Source organism: Papio anubis, chromosome 10, assembly GCF_008728515.1.
Source record: "Papio anubis isolate 15944 chromosome 10, Panubis1.0, whole genome shotgun sequence".
Classification (NCBI taxonomy): Eukaryota; Metazoa; Chordata; class Mammalia; order Primates; family Cercopithecidae; genus Papio; species Papio anubis.
In genome coordinates, this window is record NC_044985.1 from 86,013,945 (window position 1) to 86,032,452 (window position 18,508).

General features: G+C 45.1%; 1 protein-coding gene and 1 pseudogene across 3 annotated transcripts in view; one reads left to right on the plus strand and one right to left on the minus strand.

Annotated features, from left to right (window-relative positions):
* Positions 1-18,508, plus strand: part of KIAA2012 (KIAA2012 ortholog) — a 140,207-nt gene that overhangs the window by 119,913 nt on the left and 1,786 nt on the right. The window contains exons 17-23 of one of the 3 annotated variants that reach the window (XM_017946794.3): positions 1,943-2,108; positions 3,163-3,277; positions 5,177-5,496; positions 9,142-9,344; positions 10,034-10,206; positions 11,271-11,487; positions 16,859-17,017. In XM_017946794.3, the coding sequence (XP_017802283.3) occupies positions 1,943-2,108; positions 3,163-3,277; positions 5,177-5,496; positions 9,142-9,344; positions 10,034-10,206; positions 11,271-11,487; positions 16,859-16,997 (1,333 nt within the window). In that variant the 3' untranslated portion in view covers positions 16,998-17,017. The other 2 variants (XM_021923887.2, XM_031651451.1) reach the window with 2 other exon arrangements.
* Positions 15,799-16,395, minus strand: LOC108581389 (annotated as a pseudogene).

Consider the following 18,508-nt stretch of genomic DNA (forward strand, 5'->3'; position numbering starts at 1 on the left):
CTTGGGGATGATTATATTGTGATGTGTTTCCTACCTAAACCTTATTATTTGGCTGGTTGGGTAAAGAGTGAAGTTAACTCTAACCATGTGGGAACAGCTCTTTCCATTTGTCCAATCTGAGATCTACAGAGATGCCTAGAAAGCTGAAATCTATTACTTCAACCTGGGTTTCTCCCCTCAGCATTCAATCAGCTCTGAGTAAAATAAATAATGCTAATAATCTTAACACCAATATTAATAACAATTGCTAGCCTGTATTGAGTGCTTCCTGTGTACTGTACTAATGTGCTTACTGCAAGCCTGGCCTGTCAGGCATAGTGTTTTCACTTAAGTACCTTCGGTAGTGGCAGCTGTTGTGGCCTCTCTGCTTCCATCTGGAACTGCAGCCTATTGTGACCTCCCGAAAACCTCGATGACTTAAGAACCCGCCATCACCTGCCCAGGAATGTAAGGATTCCCTCCTGGGTCAAAAAGTTTTTGTGTTCCCCAGGAATAAAGGGGGAAAGGCACTTGGATGAATAAGACAGCCACCAGAGGAACTCCATTTTTAGAATTTTATACCTGATCTTTCCTCACAATGTATTTTAAATGCTTATGACAACCAGCCCCACCAAAAAACACACAAAAAAATTTTAAATCAGAAGAAAAAAACACAAACATTTCACAGAAGTCATTATAACCTTTGTGACTTAATTTAAGGCTTGACAGAGGGATTCCTGACATAGAGATTTCTGGAAAAAAAAAAAATAGCAAAACGATCAGGTTTGTGGTTCTCATTTGCAGCATAGCTATTCCTCAGGGAAATTAAAGGTTTTCCAAGCACTAAATTCTAAAGGAGACTTCTCCTATAGGCTTTTATAGAGTGACATTGAATGATTTAAAGTCTCATATATTTACAGGAAATTCCATTCACCTCCTTCAACAAATATTTCTCAAGTTTCTACAGTAAGGCCGTGTACTAGCAGAGCACAGTAAAGAGAATACTCATTTAGCTAAAAAAATAAAATAAAATGCCCAGAACCAGGCCTGGCACACAGCAGGCACACAGTAGCTGATATTGCTGCTGTCACTGCAATCCATGTGGCTGCTTTTCAGTGTCCTTTTTACCCAGAGGGCATAAGTCAGTTATCATCAGGGCAAACAGCGAGTGACAGCAATTCTACAATGGATAAAACCAACACAGCACATGACCTTTTAGTGGCTGAATTTGATCAAGGATAGAATTCAGAGGGCATGTAGCCAGGCATGGTGGCTCGTGCCTGTAATCCCAGCACTTTGGGAGGCTGAGGCTGGTGGATCATCTAAGGTCAGGAGTTTGAGACCAGCCTGACCAACATGGTGAAACCCTGTCTCTACTAAAAATACAAAAATTAGCCGGACGTGGTGGCAGGTGCCTGTAATCCCAGCTATTCAGGAGGCTGAGGCAGGAGAATCGCTAGAACCCGGGAGGTGGAGGTTGCAGTGAGCCCAGATTGTGCCGTTGCACTCCAGCCTGGGGGACAGAGCAAGACTCCATCTCAAAAAAAAAAAAAAAAAAAGAATTCAGAGGGCATAAAGGAATGAATGGATAGTTACATGTTCCTAACACAATCTTTCTTAAAGGTCACTTTCTTTTTCCAGCTAATCCTTTGATAGAAGAAATTTCAGTTAAATAATTATATGCCATTCAATTAAAAGCATAAATATGCAACTCCAAAGAGCAAACTATTTCTCCCACTGTCTAAGTTTTAGGGTTTATCCTGAGGAAACCCCAAAAGTGAAGACCAATCTTTCTAATCTTCCTTACCATAGGATATGCAGAAGAAAAAGAGTTGACTAAGTATGTCAAATGTCAGGCACAGTGCCTGCAGAGAACAGGTGCTCGATGTTGGTTCACTTGCCCTCTTTCTTTCCACCAGAGTTTTTCTTTAGTTTTGGTCCTGTTGGTTTGCTCTTTTCAAAGGGGCAGAGATTATGATATACACCACCTACACAAAGGACTTCTGGGATACGGGCCTGAGTCACCCAAGAAGTTGAGCGCTGTGTATACATCTCTTCTTCCAAGAGAAAGAGAAGGGAAGGCTGAACCAAGACTATTTAGCCGGGAGACATCAGCCAGCATCAGTCATGTGAGTGTAAACCCCTAAAAGCTTGGTCTGAAAGCCCTACTTGGAGTTCATCAAGGATACCATGTACAGTTGTATAGATTGCTAACTATATGAGGGCACCTGATAAAGGGGATGAGGGAGGCACTGAGGTCCAGCCTGGGGTCTGCTTACCAAGCCCTGCACAGCCACATTGGGCTGCATCCTCCTGAAGGATGGAACATCATTTCTAATTCCCTTTTTTTTTTTTTTTTTTCCCCGAGACACAGTCTCACTGTGTTGCCCAGGCTGGAGTGCAGTGGGGCGATCTCGGCTCACTGCAACCTCCACCTCCCAGGTCCAAGCGATTCTCCTGCCTCAGCCTCCCGAGTAACTGGGATTACAGGCATGTGACACCACTCCCAGCTAATTTTTGTATTTTTCCAGTACAGACGGGGTTTCACCATGTTGGCCAGGCTGGTCTCGAACTCCTGACCTCAAGTGATCCACCTGCCTCAGCCTCCCAAAGTGCTGGGATTACAGGCATAAGCCACTGTACCCGGCCCCATTTCTAATTCCTACAAAGGTACTGAGTGGGTAGTCTGCCATCCTCTCTTAAGAGGAACCACTGTGTTGTTCTAGCCCATGGGGAAAAGTGAAGACTGACATAGTTGTGGTCATCTGCCTGAGGTTTCCTGAAAGTTAGCAAATAATTCTGCAGTGAATAAAGCTGGCTTTGATTTAGAATAGTTAACCGTTAATCATGGCAACACCAATCTACCAAAGGTGAAAACTGTTTCACTTTGACCCAGCTCTGTAGATCATGATTTAGAAACTAAGAAAGGAACCAGGCCCTAAGTGTTTTTTCTTCCTCTTTCCTCTTATGAAATTATACCCAGCAGTTTTACATCAAAGGCTGAACCTTTGAATCTCCCCATCGGCTCTGCATTCTCTAAGATTCACTCTTCTACTTCACCTAGAACCCACACAAATTCCATTCTAAGCCAGTCTGTCACCTTGTTCGACATAATCTTCTTTGATGGATTTTTTTCATTTCCTATACATGTCATGATCCCCTTCCTTGATTTTTCACCTTTAGGAGAGGGATTTGATTGACAAGTCCACGAGAAAGAAAAGACCCAAGAAAGACAAAACCGAAGGACCCAAAAGGGAGAGAGAAGGAAAGGTCTACGGGGAAGCAGAGGCTGCCATTGGTAAGAGAGTGTGCCTGCAAGTAACAACCTGGAGAAGACTTCTGTTAGGGGTCTGGAGGTAGTATGGATAATTAGCATGGATCCTACCGGACAAACTCTCTGTTTTGAGTCTCCTTGACTACTACAGCTAAGATGGTATTGCAGGCTTACGTCATGTCAGTATCTTAATAGACAGAGATACAGGAAAGCGGGGAGCCTAGAGGCCTGTGATCACCAAGAAAGGAAATTATAATAATAACAATTTACTGAATACCTACTCTATTAGGACTCTGTATATGTGATCTCATTAAATCCTCACAACATCTCCAGGAAGGAAGTGTTATTATTATATTCATGTAGCAACTGAGGCTGAGCAAGGTTGGGTGACTTACATAATATCAAGCAGATCAGACAGTAAAGTGGTAGACCCAGGGTTTGTCCTTTCCTATTTGACTCCCAACAGATTCTATTGCCACTACCTCCAAAAAATAATAACTATATCACATAATCGGAGTATTGGGTAGTGAGAGCATTTGGGAAGGGGAAGGATGCCACAAGTGTTGAATGATCTTCCAAGCTACGGTTTCTGTCTTGGTTCCCGAGGTTGAACCTAACCAGGAACTCGGATTTTGTTGCTTCTGAAGACTTTCTTTAGCCTAAAACTTACACCCATCCTTTACTGCCCACATGATTCAGAAGACCTTCCAAACAAATCCAGTGCTGCCAGAAAGGACAGCAATGGATATGCTCCTGAGCGAAACCTATTTTTGAGATTTGCTTGTTCATCTCTTGCTAAGTTTACATTTTTGTAGCCCATGACTTGGGTAGCATTAGCAGAATTAGGAAAAGGAAATACTTGTGGTGCCCCCACCAAAGGTGAAGCGAAGGAAGGGTTCTTAGAGTGCGGAAGGCTGAACTTTGCCAGGTTACCAAGCTGCAACCTCAAGTCAGACTCTCAAGGCATGACTTTCCAGCTGTGTGTACAAGCCTCCCCTCTGGACGGTCCTGCCCCCTCCATAAGTCAGAGTGAAATAGAACTTTTTTTTTTTTTTTGAGACAGAGTCTCACTCTGTCACCCAGGATGGAGTGCAGTAGCACAAACTCGGCTCACTGCAACCTCCGCCTCCCGGGTTCAAGCAATTCTTCTGCCTCAGCCTCCCGAGTAGCTGGGATTATAGGCACCCACCACCACGCCCAGCTAATTTTTGTATTTTTAGTAGAGATGGGGTTTCACCATATTGGCCAAACTGGTTTAAAACTCCTGACTTCATTAATTGCCCACATCAGCCTCCCAAAGTCCTAGGATTACAGGTGTGAGCCACCACGCCAGCTGAAATAGAACTTATTTAATAGCAAGACGGTTGAATGTCAGTTGATCCAAAGAGGATAAGGTAGTTTCTCAAAGGGTGGTCTGTGAACTACTCTTCCCAAAACACTTGGGGTGTTTGTTACAATATGGATTCCCACTGAACCAGATTCTGGGGCTGGGGCCAGGAATCTGCACCCCAGGTGAATCCACTGCATGCTAACTTTTAAAAGTTACTAAAAAGGGGCCAGGCACGGTGGCTCACACCCGTAATCCCATCACTTTGGGAGGCTGAGGTGGGCGGATTGCTTGAGCTCAGGGATTTGAGACTAGCCTGGGCAACATGGCAAAACCCTGTTCCTACAAAAACTACCAAAATTAGCCAGACATGGTGGTATGCCTGCAGTTCCAGCTACTCAGGAAGCCGAGGTGGGAGGATCACAAGCCCAGGCAGTCGAGGCTACAGTAAGCCATGATCGTGCCACTGCACTCCAGCCTGAGCGACAGAGCAAGACCCTGTCTCAAAAAAAAAAAAAACAGTTACTAAAAAGGATGTCTAGTGATCACATTAAGTTAACTCAGCTATATCTCTATCCCCAATTGTTCTCCCCCAGGAAAGTCAAAGGACTCAAAGGCTAAAAAAAAATTAGAAAAAAAAACAAGACCCCAAAGGAAAAGGACACAGAAGGAAAGAAATCTGGAGACAGCGGCAGAGCTGAGTGGGCCTGATGTCAACTCTGACGAAACAGAAGACACCTCAAATAGAGGTTCCTTCGCTTCAGACTCCTTTGTAGAGGACCCTTGGCTTTCTCCCAAATATGATGCCCAGGAGAGTCAAGTTTCTGTAGATGGAAGATCATCACCCTCCCAGATTGCAACTGTCACTGGCAACATGGAATCTAAAGAAGAGAGAAGCTGTGAGGACCCTTCCAAGGTAGGGTCTGATGTCCTCAGCTTGACAGACGAAGTTCTGTTCTCACTTGGCACGGCTGCAGAGGTGGGAAAAGCTGCCCCTAATTATATTGCGCTTACTAAAACAGCTCAACTACCTAATGGTCTTATTGTTCTACTTTGGTACCTTCTGACCGCAGTAAGAAGCCAGACCTAATCAAAGATGCAGGGGTAGCAAAGCCCCTCTGAGATGATGATGCATTCTGTGAGGCCTGCACATTGCCAGGGCAAGTCTCCACCCTGTAAAGAATAGGAAATGAGCACAGCACCCATCTCTGAGAAGTACAGGACTCATGGTTACAGGGAAACATGGATACTGGCTGTCAGAGCCGAGCATATTTCCTTGACTTAGGCTAGGGCTCATCTATTACTTGCCTCCCAAAGGCTGTGGAAATTTCTGCTTTCCTAATCTGCGTTTCTGCAGTATACAGCTGGAACAGAGAGAAGCAGCTTGTACACGTATAGTACACCTTTGTACACAGCTTACAATAGGTGTGTAGTACACCTATTGTACACAGCTTGTACACCTGCTTTTACGAGGTGCTTTTGAGCCGGGCGTGGTAGCTCACACCTGTAATTCCAGCACTTTGGGAAGCCAAGGAGGGTGGATCACGAGGTTAGGAGTTCAAGACCAGCCTGGCCAACATAGTGAAACCCCATCTCTACTAAAAATACAAAAGTTAGCCAGGCTTGGTGTTGCGCACCTGTAATTCCAGCTACTTGGGAGGCAGGAGAATCACTTGAACCCGGGAGGCAGCGGTTGCAGTGAGCCAAGATCACGCCACTGCACTCCAACCTGAGTGACAGAGAGAGACTCCGTCTCAAAAAAAACACAAGGTGTAAGAGTCGCTTGGTTCCAGGGTCCTTGATTCTAATGTGAAGGTCTGAAGAGAAAAACTGAGTGTAAGGAAAAATTACCCTTGAAAATTGCTGCAATTAGGCCGGGTGCAGTGGCGCATGCCTGTAATCCCCAGCACTTTGGGAGGCCAAGGCAGGAGCATTCCTTGCGATCAGGAGTTTGAGGCTGCAGTGAGCTATGATTATGCCACTCCACTCCACTCCAGCCTGAGCAACAGAACAAGACTCAATCTCTAATCAAAAAAAAAAAAAAAGAAAAGAAAAAAGAAAATCCCTGCAATTAACTAAAAAAGAATGCCATATAGATACGTCATCTGTCAGTAAGACCAAAACAGCCCATTTTTCCTCTGCTGTTGGAATAAATTACTATTTCTTCCACTGAGACTAAGGTACTGAACTTCATTTTGACATCTTATACAAAAAAATTACAAAGTAGCTTTAAACACTACAAATACACACACAGCTAAGCCACTACAGTTAAACTCACACATGTTACATTAACCTTTACAACCACCCTTGTGAGCCAGGTGTGATTAGCCCCATTTTACAGATCCAGAAATAGAAACTGGAAAGAGTTAAATGCAGGTTGCCAGAAACTGCACAACCATCGAGTGGTACAGCCAAGACTTAAGCTTAGGTCCTGTGACTCCAAGTTCAGGACTCTTGTCACCATTTTAAATTATTATCTATTTACTTATTTTATGGCTCATGGACTTCCAAAAAGGATTCCAGGAAGATTTTCCTTTATAGTTCTCAGTCCCTCCCAGCTGCCTGGATCACACAATTCTGCTCTGCACAACAGATGAAAATTTTAACCTATGGGCAAAACTTTTCTGAACCTGCGAGATCATCAGCATTTCTTTTTTTTTTTTTTGAGACGGAGTCTCGCTCTGCCACCCAGGCTGGAGTGCAGTGGCCGGATCTCAGCTCACTGCAAGCTCCGCCTCCCGGGTTCACGCCATTCTCCTGCCTCAGCCTCCCGAGTAGCTGGGACTACAGGCGCCCGCCACCTCACCCGGCTAGTTTTTTGTATTTTTTTAGTAGAGACAGGGTTTCACCATGTCAGCCAGGATGGTCCTCGATCTCCTGACCTCGTGATCCGCCCGTCTCGGCCTCCCAAAGTGCTGGGATTACAGGCTTGAGCCACTGCGCCCGGCCTGATCATCAGCATTTCTTAGATTTATTGTCAATCCATAGCACTATGCTGCCTCTGCAAAGGCTAAAAAGCAAGGAGGTTTTTCTCTGAGTTGGATACACAGAGTTCCTGGAAGGCTCGCCTCTCAAGGTTCCCTTCATAGGCATATTTCTGAGAAAGAGGCACTAGGGAGAAAAAGAAAGCTATGACAACCTTCATATAAACTGAAAGAAGAACCTTCCATTGGAAAGGTGAGTTTCTATGGGATTAAATGTGAGTCTGACCCATTTAAACCTAAAATTTTCCCCTGGTAAAATAGCTTCTTCTTTTTTTTTTTTTTTTTTTTTTTTTAGAGGGAGTTTCACTCTTGTTGCCCAGGCTGGAGTGCAATGGCGCAATCTCGGCTCACTGCAACCTCTACCTCCCGGGTTCAAGCAATTCTCCTGCCTCAGCCTCCCGAGTAGCTGGCATTACAGCCATGTGCCACCACACCTGGCTAATTTTGTATTTTTAGTAAAGATAGGTTTCTCCATGTTGGTCAGGCTGGTCTCGAACTCCCTACCTTAGGTGATCTGCCCACCTCAGCCTCCCAAAGTGTTGGGATTACAGGTGTGAGCCAATGCAACCGGCCAGTAAAATGACTTCTATCTAGAACCTGTGGTTCCTAGCTCTAGCTTCATGTTAGAATCACTCAAGGAACTTTTTAACAACTGAGGCCTTCCACCTAGAGATTCTCATTGGTCTGGGTAGAGTCTTGGCCTCAAGTAGTTTTGTTTTCGTATATATATATATATAAAAATTTTTTTTTTTGACAGAGTCTTGCTGTGTCGCCCAGGTTGCAGTGCAGTGGTGAGATCTCAACTCACTGCAACCTCCGTCTCCTGGGTTCAAGCAATTTTCCTGCCTCAGCCTCCCGAGTAGCTGGGATTACAGGCCTGCACCACCATGCCCGGCTAATTTTTGTATTTTTAGTAGAGATGGGGTTTCACCTGTTGGCCACGCTGGCCTGGAACTCCTGACCTCAGGTGATCCGCCCACCTCGGCCTCCCAAAGTGTTGGGATTACAGGCATGAGCCACCATGCCTGGCCCCTTGTTTTTATATTTTTGAGACAGAGTCTTGCTTTGCCACCCAGGAGTGCAGTGGCATGATCATAGGTCACTTGTTACCTTGAACCTCTGGGCCCAAGCAGTCCTCCCACCTCAGCCTCCCGAAATGCTGGGGTTACAGGCATGAACTGCTGCACCCAGCCACAAGTAATTTTTGAAAGCTCCTTGGGTGATTCTAAAGTGCAGCCAGGGATGAGAACTCTAGAACCTACCATGTACTGGACATTATGTTGGCACTTTCATTATTTCAGCTAATCCTGGCAATAGACCATGAGGAAGACAATATTGGGAAGTTTAAGTTGTGATCCCTAAATCCCAAAGCAAGTAAGAGAGAGCGTTGAATCCAGGTCAGTCGGACCCTAAAGTCCAAGCTGGTGGCGGCTAAGTCTATGCAGCTGTGGGTAGAGTGTGGAGTCTCTTTTGTGATTCCATCTTTGATTAGAGACAACACTATCTTGGGTGGAGAAGGGCTCACTGCTGAGACAGACCCATCTGTTTATTGCACTGAGAATACTCTGGTTTCTTAGGCCCTCCTCACTAAGAGGGAGCAGGAGAAGGCTTCCTGGGACAGGCTTCGAGCAGAAAAAGCTGAGATGAGGTGGCTGGAGGTGGAGAAGAAGAGAAGGGAGCAGGAAGAGCAAAGGCAGCTCCAGCAGGAACAGCTGGAGAGAGCAAAAAAGATGGAGGAGGAGCTGGAGCTGGAGCAGCAGAGACATGCAGAAGAGATCCGGTAGGTCGGGCAAGCCAAAGAGACTACAGCCATGTTAGAAAGCAGAAGAAAAAGGCAGCGGTTGACCTCCCCTAGGGGCAATGTTTGGTTCTAACACTCATGCCCTGAAGTTAAAACAGTGTATGTCATTTTTCTCTATCCTCAGTTTTCCTAGGAACAACACTGACCAGAGATAAGCTGCAGCGTCTCAACCATGTGCACTGATTGATACACTCTGCTGAATATCACTCTCTGTCAAGTTTACAACCCCACGTGAGGGTTACTCACATTGATGACCCTGAGATCTTCTTGAGAAGGCTCTGAGATTCAGTCCAGCAAACATTTGTCAAGCCCCTGTACTTTGTTGTCTGCAACGTGCTAGGCCCTTTCACAGGCCTCAACTGCAATTTAATCTTCACAACCCTGTGAGGCAGGAGTTTCAAAATCATAAGCATGAAAAATGAACTTAAGACCCCTGCCCCAGAGCACAGAGCTGTGCACTGAAACTTCTAGGCTTCTGGTTTCAAGCCCCCTGGGCTCTTTGCTCTTCAATCCTGGCCTCCCTTGGAAAACTGAGTCTCCTGGGAATAGGGTGCTCCCTGTGGCGTGTGGGCTGCAGAGTCTCCCCCATGGGCACTGTCTGTTGGCTTATCTCACAAGGATGCCTCAGTGTTTTCTGCCATTTCCCTGACCATCTTGTGTTTTTTCAGCTTGAGGAAACAGAGACTCCAAGAAGAACAGCAGCGGCAGGAGGAGGAGGAGAGAAAGCAGCAGCTCCGGTTGAAAGCAGCCCAGGAGAGAGCCCGGCAACAGCAAGAGGAGTTTCGGAGGAAACTGCGAGAACTACAGAGAAAAAAGCAGCAGGAGGAAGCCGAGAGGGCCGGTGAGGGGGTTCTTGAGCTCTTTGTCTCTCTCTTCTATTTGGGGCAGAAACATTTTTATCCAACTGTGAGTGTTCATTTATTCCTATCCTAGGCGTTAGTGTGTTAAGCACTCTAAATAATATATAAACTATTTTTTTCAAAGTGATTATGTATGACTATAGTGTGTTAATATAGATCTAAATAAGAAAGTAATGACTTGCTTGTGGAAATGACTCCAGAGTCCTGCTCTCAATCCAACAATCTCCTGAACTGGGATCCTGCCCTTCCCTTTGCCCTTTCGGCATTGCTCAGGAGCTACCTAAATTGGAGACACAGTCCTACTCCTTGCCTCTTCCTGAGCAGACGGAAACAGCCACAAACATCTGGATAGCTTCAGGGCAGACTTTCAGGTGCTGATATGTGGAATCTCGCCAGCCTCTTTTTAAAAATCATTTGTTTATTTGTTTGTTTGAGTTAGAGCCTTGCACTGTCGCCTGGGCTGGAGTCCAATGGCGTGATCTCAGCAACCTCTGCCTCCCAGGTTCAAGCAATTCTCCTGCCTCAGCCTCCCGAGTAACTGGGATTACAGGCACCCGCCACCATGCACAGATAATTTTTTGTATTTTTAGTAGAGCTGGAGTTTCACTAATGTTGGCCAGGCTGGTCTCGAACTCCCGACCTCATGATCTGCCCGCCTCGGCCTCCCAAATTGCTGGGATTACAGGCTTGAGCCACTGCACCCGGCCAGGAAGCACCAAGTTTCTCTAGACCCTGATCTGACACTCTTCTCTAACCCAGCTTCATACCACCACATAAACACACCAGGCTCTGGAAAAATTCTTCTCCAAGGCTTTGTATTAACTGCATAGTGTACTACACGTAGTAGGTGCTTAATAAAGGACTCTCAAATTAGTAAATTAATGCCTAAGGTACTCCCCAGAGAGGATGTGGCAGCCTGCTAGCAGGTAAACTACAAAATTTCTCACGGGGAGTCCTTCAGAATCACAGATTTGAGAATTGGATCAGAAAATTGTTTTCCCCAAAACTGATCCCTGCTGAGCCCACCCCCTTTTCTATTCTGCAGAGGCAGAGAAGCAAAGGCAAAAGGAATTGGAAATGCAGTTAGCAGAAGAACAAAAACGCCTGATGGAAATGGCTGAAGAGGAACGACTGGAGTACCAGCGGCGAAAACAGGAAGAAGAGAAGGCTCAGCTGGAGGCAGAGCAGAGGAGGCAAAAGGAAGAGGAAGCAGCAAGACTGGCTCTGGAAGAAGCCACGAAACAAGCCCAGGAACAAGCCAGGTACTGGACATTTGGGCAACAGTTGCCATAGGGGGATGGTCCAAGGGCTTCACTGTCCAGTGCTTAGGGCCAGCCTTGCACTGCCTTTAGACAAGAAAAGTCCCCCGACCCCAAGCATGGTTTGGAAGACTGAAAGGCATAGAGGGATTATTTTGCTGCAAATATCAAGGATTCCTCCATGGCTTAAAGAAGTTGTAATGAATCTACAAGGGAGTTTAGAGATATCTACCTCAATCCTCTAGTTTATAGATGAAAAAAGCAAGTCCCAAAGAGGGAAAGGATCTTGATCACAGACAAACGTGACTTAGGGACAATGCCAGGACCAGATCTAAGACCTCCCGATTTCAAACCCACTGCCTTCCTTGATATCTACTGAGTGCCTGTTATGTGCCAAACACTGTCCTAGACACTAGGGATTCTGGAGTAAGCAAGACAGAGAAGGTCTGTCTTCCCATCGCATTTACATTCCAGGGGTGGGAGTGGGGACAGACTCTAAACAAATATTTTTTAAAGCTAACAATAAATGCTATACAGAAAAAAATTTAAATATGTGATAGGACGCCGGGCACAGTGGCTCACACATGTTAATTCCAGCACTTTGGGAGACCAAGATGAGAGAATTGCTTGAGCTCAGGAGTTCAAGACCAGCCTAGGCAACTAAGTGAAACCTCCATCCCTACAAAAAAAATCAAAAAATTAGCCGGGTGTGGTAGTGAATGCCTGTGGTCCCAGTTAGATGGGAGGCTGAGGCAGGAGGATCGCTTGAGCCTGGGAGGTCAAGGCTGCAGTGAGCCAAGATCAAGTCACTGCACTCCAGCCTGGCTGACACACCAAGATTCTCTCTTTAAAAAAAAAAAAAAAAAAAAGGCAGGGGGTGCCGGGTGCGGTGGCTCACGCCTGTAATCCTAGCACTTTGGGAGGCTGAGGCGGGTGGATCACCTGAGGTCAGGAGTTCGAGACCAGCCTGGTCAATGTGGTGAAACCTCATCTCTACTAAAAATACAAAAAGTAGCTGGGCATGGTGGCGGGCGCCTGTCATCCCAGCTACTCAGGAGGCTGAGGCAGGAGAATTGCTTGAAACTGGGAGGTAGAGGTTGCAGTGAGCCAAGATCGTGCCATTGCACTCCAGCCTGGGCAACAAGAGCAAGGCTCTGTCTCAAAAAAAAAAAAAAAAAAAGGATATGATAGGATTGCAGGTGGCTTATTTTAATTGGTTAGCCAGGGCAAGACCTCTCAGAAGAGGTGTCATATATGGTGAAACTTGAATAACAAAGAGCCACCTAAACATCTGGGAGAAAAATATTCCAGCAAGTAAACAGTAAATACAAAGGTCTGAAAAAAGAAATGAGACTGGCATGTTGGAATAAAAGACAGTATGGATGGAATGAAGTGGATGAAGGGCAAAGAATACTTCCAGATGAAGTTAGGGATGTGGGCCAAGACCAGATCTAACATGAGGGCCTTGTTAGGAGAAAAAGCACAGAATCCAAGTCATCCAGGGCCAGGGGAATTTTCCCCCTTTATTCTCCTACAATAGTGATTATCATTGCATCTTTCTGATAATAAAAACTGAGGTATGGATTTCAACTGACTCTTCAAAAAGCTAGGTCCTCTATAGTTGCTACATGATGAACTTCCCTTCCTTAGTGAAAGCAACTAATAATCATCCCTCTTTAGAACCACCAAAGTTGAAGGGTAAAGAGGCACAACCCAGAAAACTGTGATTCCAAAGTTAACTGTAAATACTTTTCCCCTTGATATTTGTCCACAACTTAAGCTGAATCTAAGATGATAAATACTCTTTAGGGGACCAAAAAGAGAAGGCAGCCAGTGCAACTCAATTTCAAGGTTGTCTACTAACCATGAGTTCTTCCTTCTCTGGACTTTCCTCAGCTGTTAGGTGAATTACAAAATGGATCATTAGGAAAGCCATGACTCCATTTCAAAATTATGTATTCCATGTACCATAGAAGCAGAATTAGGTTCCTAAATATCGAGACCACAGGCAAACTATTGGGAGTTCCAACTTTTCACGAGAAGAAAACTGACAGTCATCCAAGGGAAAGCTGGGCAATTTATAAGGCTAGTCCAAGTAGCTGAAAGCAGAGAACCAAATAACTAAAGGAATGAGGGGAAGAGCCTCACTCTACCAAGACTCAGGAGAATTTGATACTAACTGGCTTTATTTCATCTTCACTGTGACATTGGCCCTGGTACTTCAACTTCTCTGGCCCATTTCCTCACCCCACCCCACTTTTTTTGAGACAGAGTCTCACTCTGTTGCCCAGGCTGGAGTACAGTGGCACAATCTCTACCTCCACCTCCCAGATTCAAGAGATTTGTGCCTCAGCCTCCCAAGTAACTGGGAGTACAGGCATGCGCCACCATACCGGCTAGTTTTTGTATTTTTTATTTATTTATTTTTTCAAATCTTCAAAATAGTCTTTATTCTACATTTTTAGCATAAAATTCCACAAGTTAACTGCACCACAGTGTAGAGAGAGACATACAATGCTGAACTTCCAGAACAGTCAATGGTACAGTCAGACATCACATGTACAGAACTCACAATTTAGATGAACTGAAATTATAAGACAAAATAAAATCTAATTTCAGAAAACAAAAATCAAAACATTAAGGATCCCTGAAATATTCTTAAGCCTAATGAGATTTCACTGGACTCAAGTCATTTTGTAGTGAGGCATTCACAGTATGACCTTATTAACCCAGTCTAGGAATTTTGGGGAGCCAAATGAGTGGCTGCATCAGACACTCTGACAAAAAAATGGTAGCCAATTTTTGATCTGAAAACTCCTCTTAATTTGGCTCTGAACACATCAATCAGGCTTTTGAAATGCATCCTCCTCCTTGCCCCTCTTTTTTTTTTTTTTTTTTTTTTTGAGATGGAGTCTCCCTCTGTCACCAGGCTGGAGTGCAGTGGCACGATCTCGGTTCACTGCAACCTCTGCCTCCCAGGTTCAAGCGATTCTCCTGCCTCAGCTTCCTGAGTAGCTGGAATTACAGGCACCTGCGACCACGCCCGGCTAATTTTTGTATTTTTAGTAGAGGTGGGGTTTCACCATGTTGGCCAGTATGGTCTCGATCTCTTGACCTCGTGATCCACCCACCTCAGCCTCCCAAAGTGCTGAGATTACAGGCGTGAACCACCGCGCCCAGCTGCCCCTCATATTTTAAACCATCTGTTGTTCACAGTACAGTTTGCACGATATCTTTGTTCAAACATAGCTGTTTTTCTGGCACCAAAACAAATTTGGGTTAGGTTCGTGTATGCAGAGACAACCTATGAGGAGGATCCAAAAGGCACCCTCCACTTTTGCCTGAGGAAATACGAAAGCAGAAGTAATGGGATCTGTGCTTGGGGCACAGAGTGGGTTTCAGAGGATCCTTGTGAAAGACTAGTTAAAAGATGACAAGTGGGGAGAAGTGTGAGTAAAGAAGGAAATTACTCTGACTGACTTTCTGTCCTGCACCATTGATTCAATTGAGACTGGCAGGAGGAAATAGAAGACTAGGGTTGGAAATGGGATGGGTGCGGCAAGGGATGGAAAGGAAAAAGTAGACAACTAATGCGTTCCATTTATAACAAGTCATATAAATCAAAGACAATGGAGATTAAAGACCAATCAGAATAATTTCATAACTTTTTTTTTTTGAGACGGAGTTTCGCTCTTGTTGCCCAGGCTGGAGTGCAATGGTGCGATCTCGGCTTACCGCAACCTCTGCCTCCCAGGTTCAAGCAATTCTCCTGCCTCAGCCTCCTGAGTAGCTGGGATTACAGGCATGTGCCACCATGCCTAGCTAATTTTGTATTTTTAGTAGAGACAGGTTTTCTCCATGTTGGTCAGGTTTGTCTCAAACTCGCAACCTCAGGTAATCCGCCTGCCTCAGCTTCCCAAAGTGCTGGAATTACAGGCGTGAGCCACTGCGCCTGGCCCTAATTTGGCAACTTTAATTCTTAGGAAGATCAAAGTTCCCTCCAAACCTAATTTGATGTTTTATTACTAACAGCAAAGACCAGTATGGCACAATATTACTCCAGAGAAGTTAAAGGAAGATCCTTAGGGCAGCTTCACCCACATTCATTTTATGGATACCTCCCCTACCTCAAAATGCTTTAGGGAGGTACTGCTGCCATTACATGGTTCCTTATTAAATTTGGAAAGTGCTTGAAAGTTTGGGCATCAGAAAGACATTCCAACATGTGTCTAAACTGCAACTTCAGGTTAATATGACTACAGCAGTTACATTGTGAGAAGTGCTGAAGTTATGTGATGTCTTTCCCGGCACAAAGGTTGCCTTGGTTCCTCACCAGATGGTGTAGCCACCATCTGAATCACCCATGAAATTCCCCTTTCACTGAGTTACGAGGACGTTGGCTCCCTGCATGACTGCAAGCTGAGCAGCATTGGGAGGGCATCCAGGAGGTGGAGGAGGAATGTTGCCAGCAGTAGCCCCAGCTCCAAATCTGGCACCTGCATCATACCCTCCTTCCACCAGCACTGTGGAGTCAGGTGGATAGATGGGACCAAGTGGATAATAAGCCATGGGGGTTGTGGAACCTAAAGACCCAACAGCCACAGACTGGGCTATGGGAAGATACAGAGAGGCTCCAGAAAATGCGGCCGATGTGGTGGGGACTGTGGCAGCCCCTGGGTACACAAAGCTTGGACGACAGAGCTCTGAGTAGGCAGGTGAAGCATCAGTATAGGGTGGAGCCTGAAAAAGATGCAAGCTCTGAGGGTATACTGGACTCCCAGGAGGCTGCACAGGATAGGTTGGCTGTATCAGATATTGACCTTTGCTGTTCGTCGTGACTGCAGGTCCGGTTCGTCTCAGCATTGGGGACGGTTATCTTTTCCGTCCTCTTCCTGTTTGGAGCCACTTCGTGTCACGTGACAGTCCATCCATCTAGCGTCACCCAACGCCTGAGTGGCGCTGCCACCGCAGTTTTTGTATTTTTAGTAGAGACGGGGTTTCACCATGTTGCTCAGGCTGATCTCAAACACCTGGCCTATCTGCCCGTCTCTACCTCCCAAAGTGCTGGGATTACATGCATGAGCCAGTGCACCTAGCCTGTTTCCTCGTCTCTTAAATGAGGGAGTCCTTTCTAGCAGTATAAGAACTGTGAATTACGCCTTCCCTTTTACTTTTCCAATAGGAGGCTCACGGTACTCCAAACCTTGTGTGTAAATTTACTAAATGAAGGGTATGATCTTCCACTAAAATCCAAGATCAACAGCCCAAGTCTAACTGATAATTATTTGAATCTAAAGTTATCCTGCTGGCTTATGAGGACAATTTCTAGGGCGCTTAATCATTATTGGAATTGGGGGTGGGGTTGTCTCCTTAGGCAAAAAGCTGCCTTGAAGAAACATCTTCATTTCCATCAAGAACTCCGTAAGGAAGCCAGTGGTCTGCAGTGGACACATAACATTTCCAGACCATGGGTTTACTCTTATTTCCAGTTCCTACAAATACCCAGGCCTTAAGGCTAGAAGAAAACTAAAAAGTAAGTTGGGAGGTGGTGACAGAAAAGGAGAAATTTCCCTTTATAATAAAGTTCCAGGGGCCAGGCATGGTGGCTCATCCATGTAATCCCAGCACTTTGAGAGGCTGAGGCGGGAGGCTTGCTTGAGGCCAGGAGTTCGAGACCATCCTAGGCAACATAGTGGAAACCCCATCTTTATAAAAAATGTTTAAATTAGCCAGGCATGGTGGGGTGTGCCTATAATCCCAGCTGCTCAGGAGGCTGAAGCAGGAGGATCGCTTGAGCCTAGGAGTTCCAGGCTGCACCGAGCTATGATGGTGCCACTGTACTGCAGCCTGGGTGACAGAGTGGGACCCTGTCTCTTAAGAAAAAAAAAAGTTCCCTCCTGAGCCCAGTTAGTTCCATTTCATCTGGTTAACTTCAACCCACACCTAAGATATTCTCTACTCTGGAACCTGCATTTCCATCACCCCTCCACAACTCACACACTTTGTTCAAACCAATTGAACTCTTCATTCACCTAAATCCTTTATGTTCTCCAGAACCACATAAATCCAGAAGCCTTGGTGCCTAAAACTGCCCATAATTTCAGCCTGAAACACTAACGTGGTCTTAGGATAGTCAAAGTATTTCATTTCAGTCAATGTATCCGAAAGAGTTGTAGATAAATGAAAATTTTGTAATGCAGATAATTTTGAGTTAGCTCAGAGAAACTAATTTATATATTCACATATATATATTGAGAATTTTATTATACCTCTCTATAAAGCAAAACCACAATCATTTCACCCTAAGAATCTAAAACTTAATGTCTATTTAGAACAAGGTATATTTGCAATCACTTGATAAATGTCCATTTCAGCAAAATGAGCTGTTTTGTGAGGCCATTCTCACATCCTCAAAATATAGATTTTAGAGCTGCACTGCTGAGTAACACAGCACCAACCGCATGTAGCTATTTAAACTTGTTGTTAAAGGCGAGGCACGGTGGCTCAAGCCTGTAATCCCAGCACTTTGGGAGGCGAGAGCCCAGGCCCGGATCACGAGTCAGGAGGTCAGAGACCATCTAGCTAACAGGGTGAAACCCCGTCTCTACTAAAATATACAAAAAAACTAGCCCGAGGTAGCCTGTAGTCCCAGCTACTTTCGGGGAGGCTGAGGCAGGAAAGAATGAAGTGAACCAGGCCCGGAGCTTGCAGTGAGCTGAGATCCGGCCACTGCACTCCAGCCTGGGCTGACAGAAAGCGAGAGACTCCGTCTCAAAAAAAAAAAAAAAATAAATAAATAAATAAATAAATAAATAAATAAACTTGTTAAAACATTCTTCAATCACAACACCCCATTTCCAAGTGCTCAGGTCATGTGTGGTTACCAGCTACTGTACTGGAAAGCACAGATGTAGAATATTTCCATGACAGGAAGTTCTATTGGACAGCATTATTCTAGAGCTCTGAACGTTAATAAATCTTGAGTTTTACCCTGTGCCCTGAAGAACTAACCACTCACAAAATT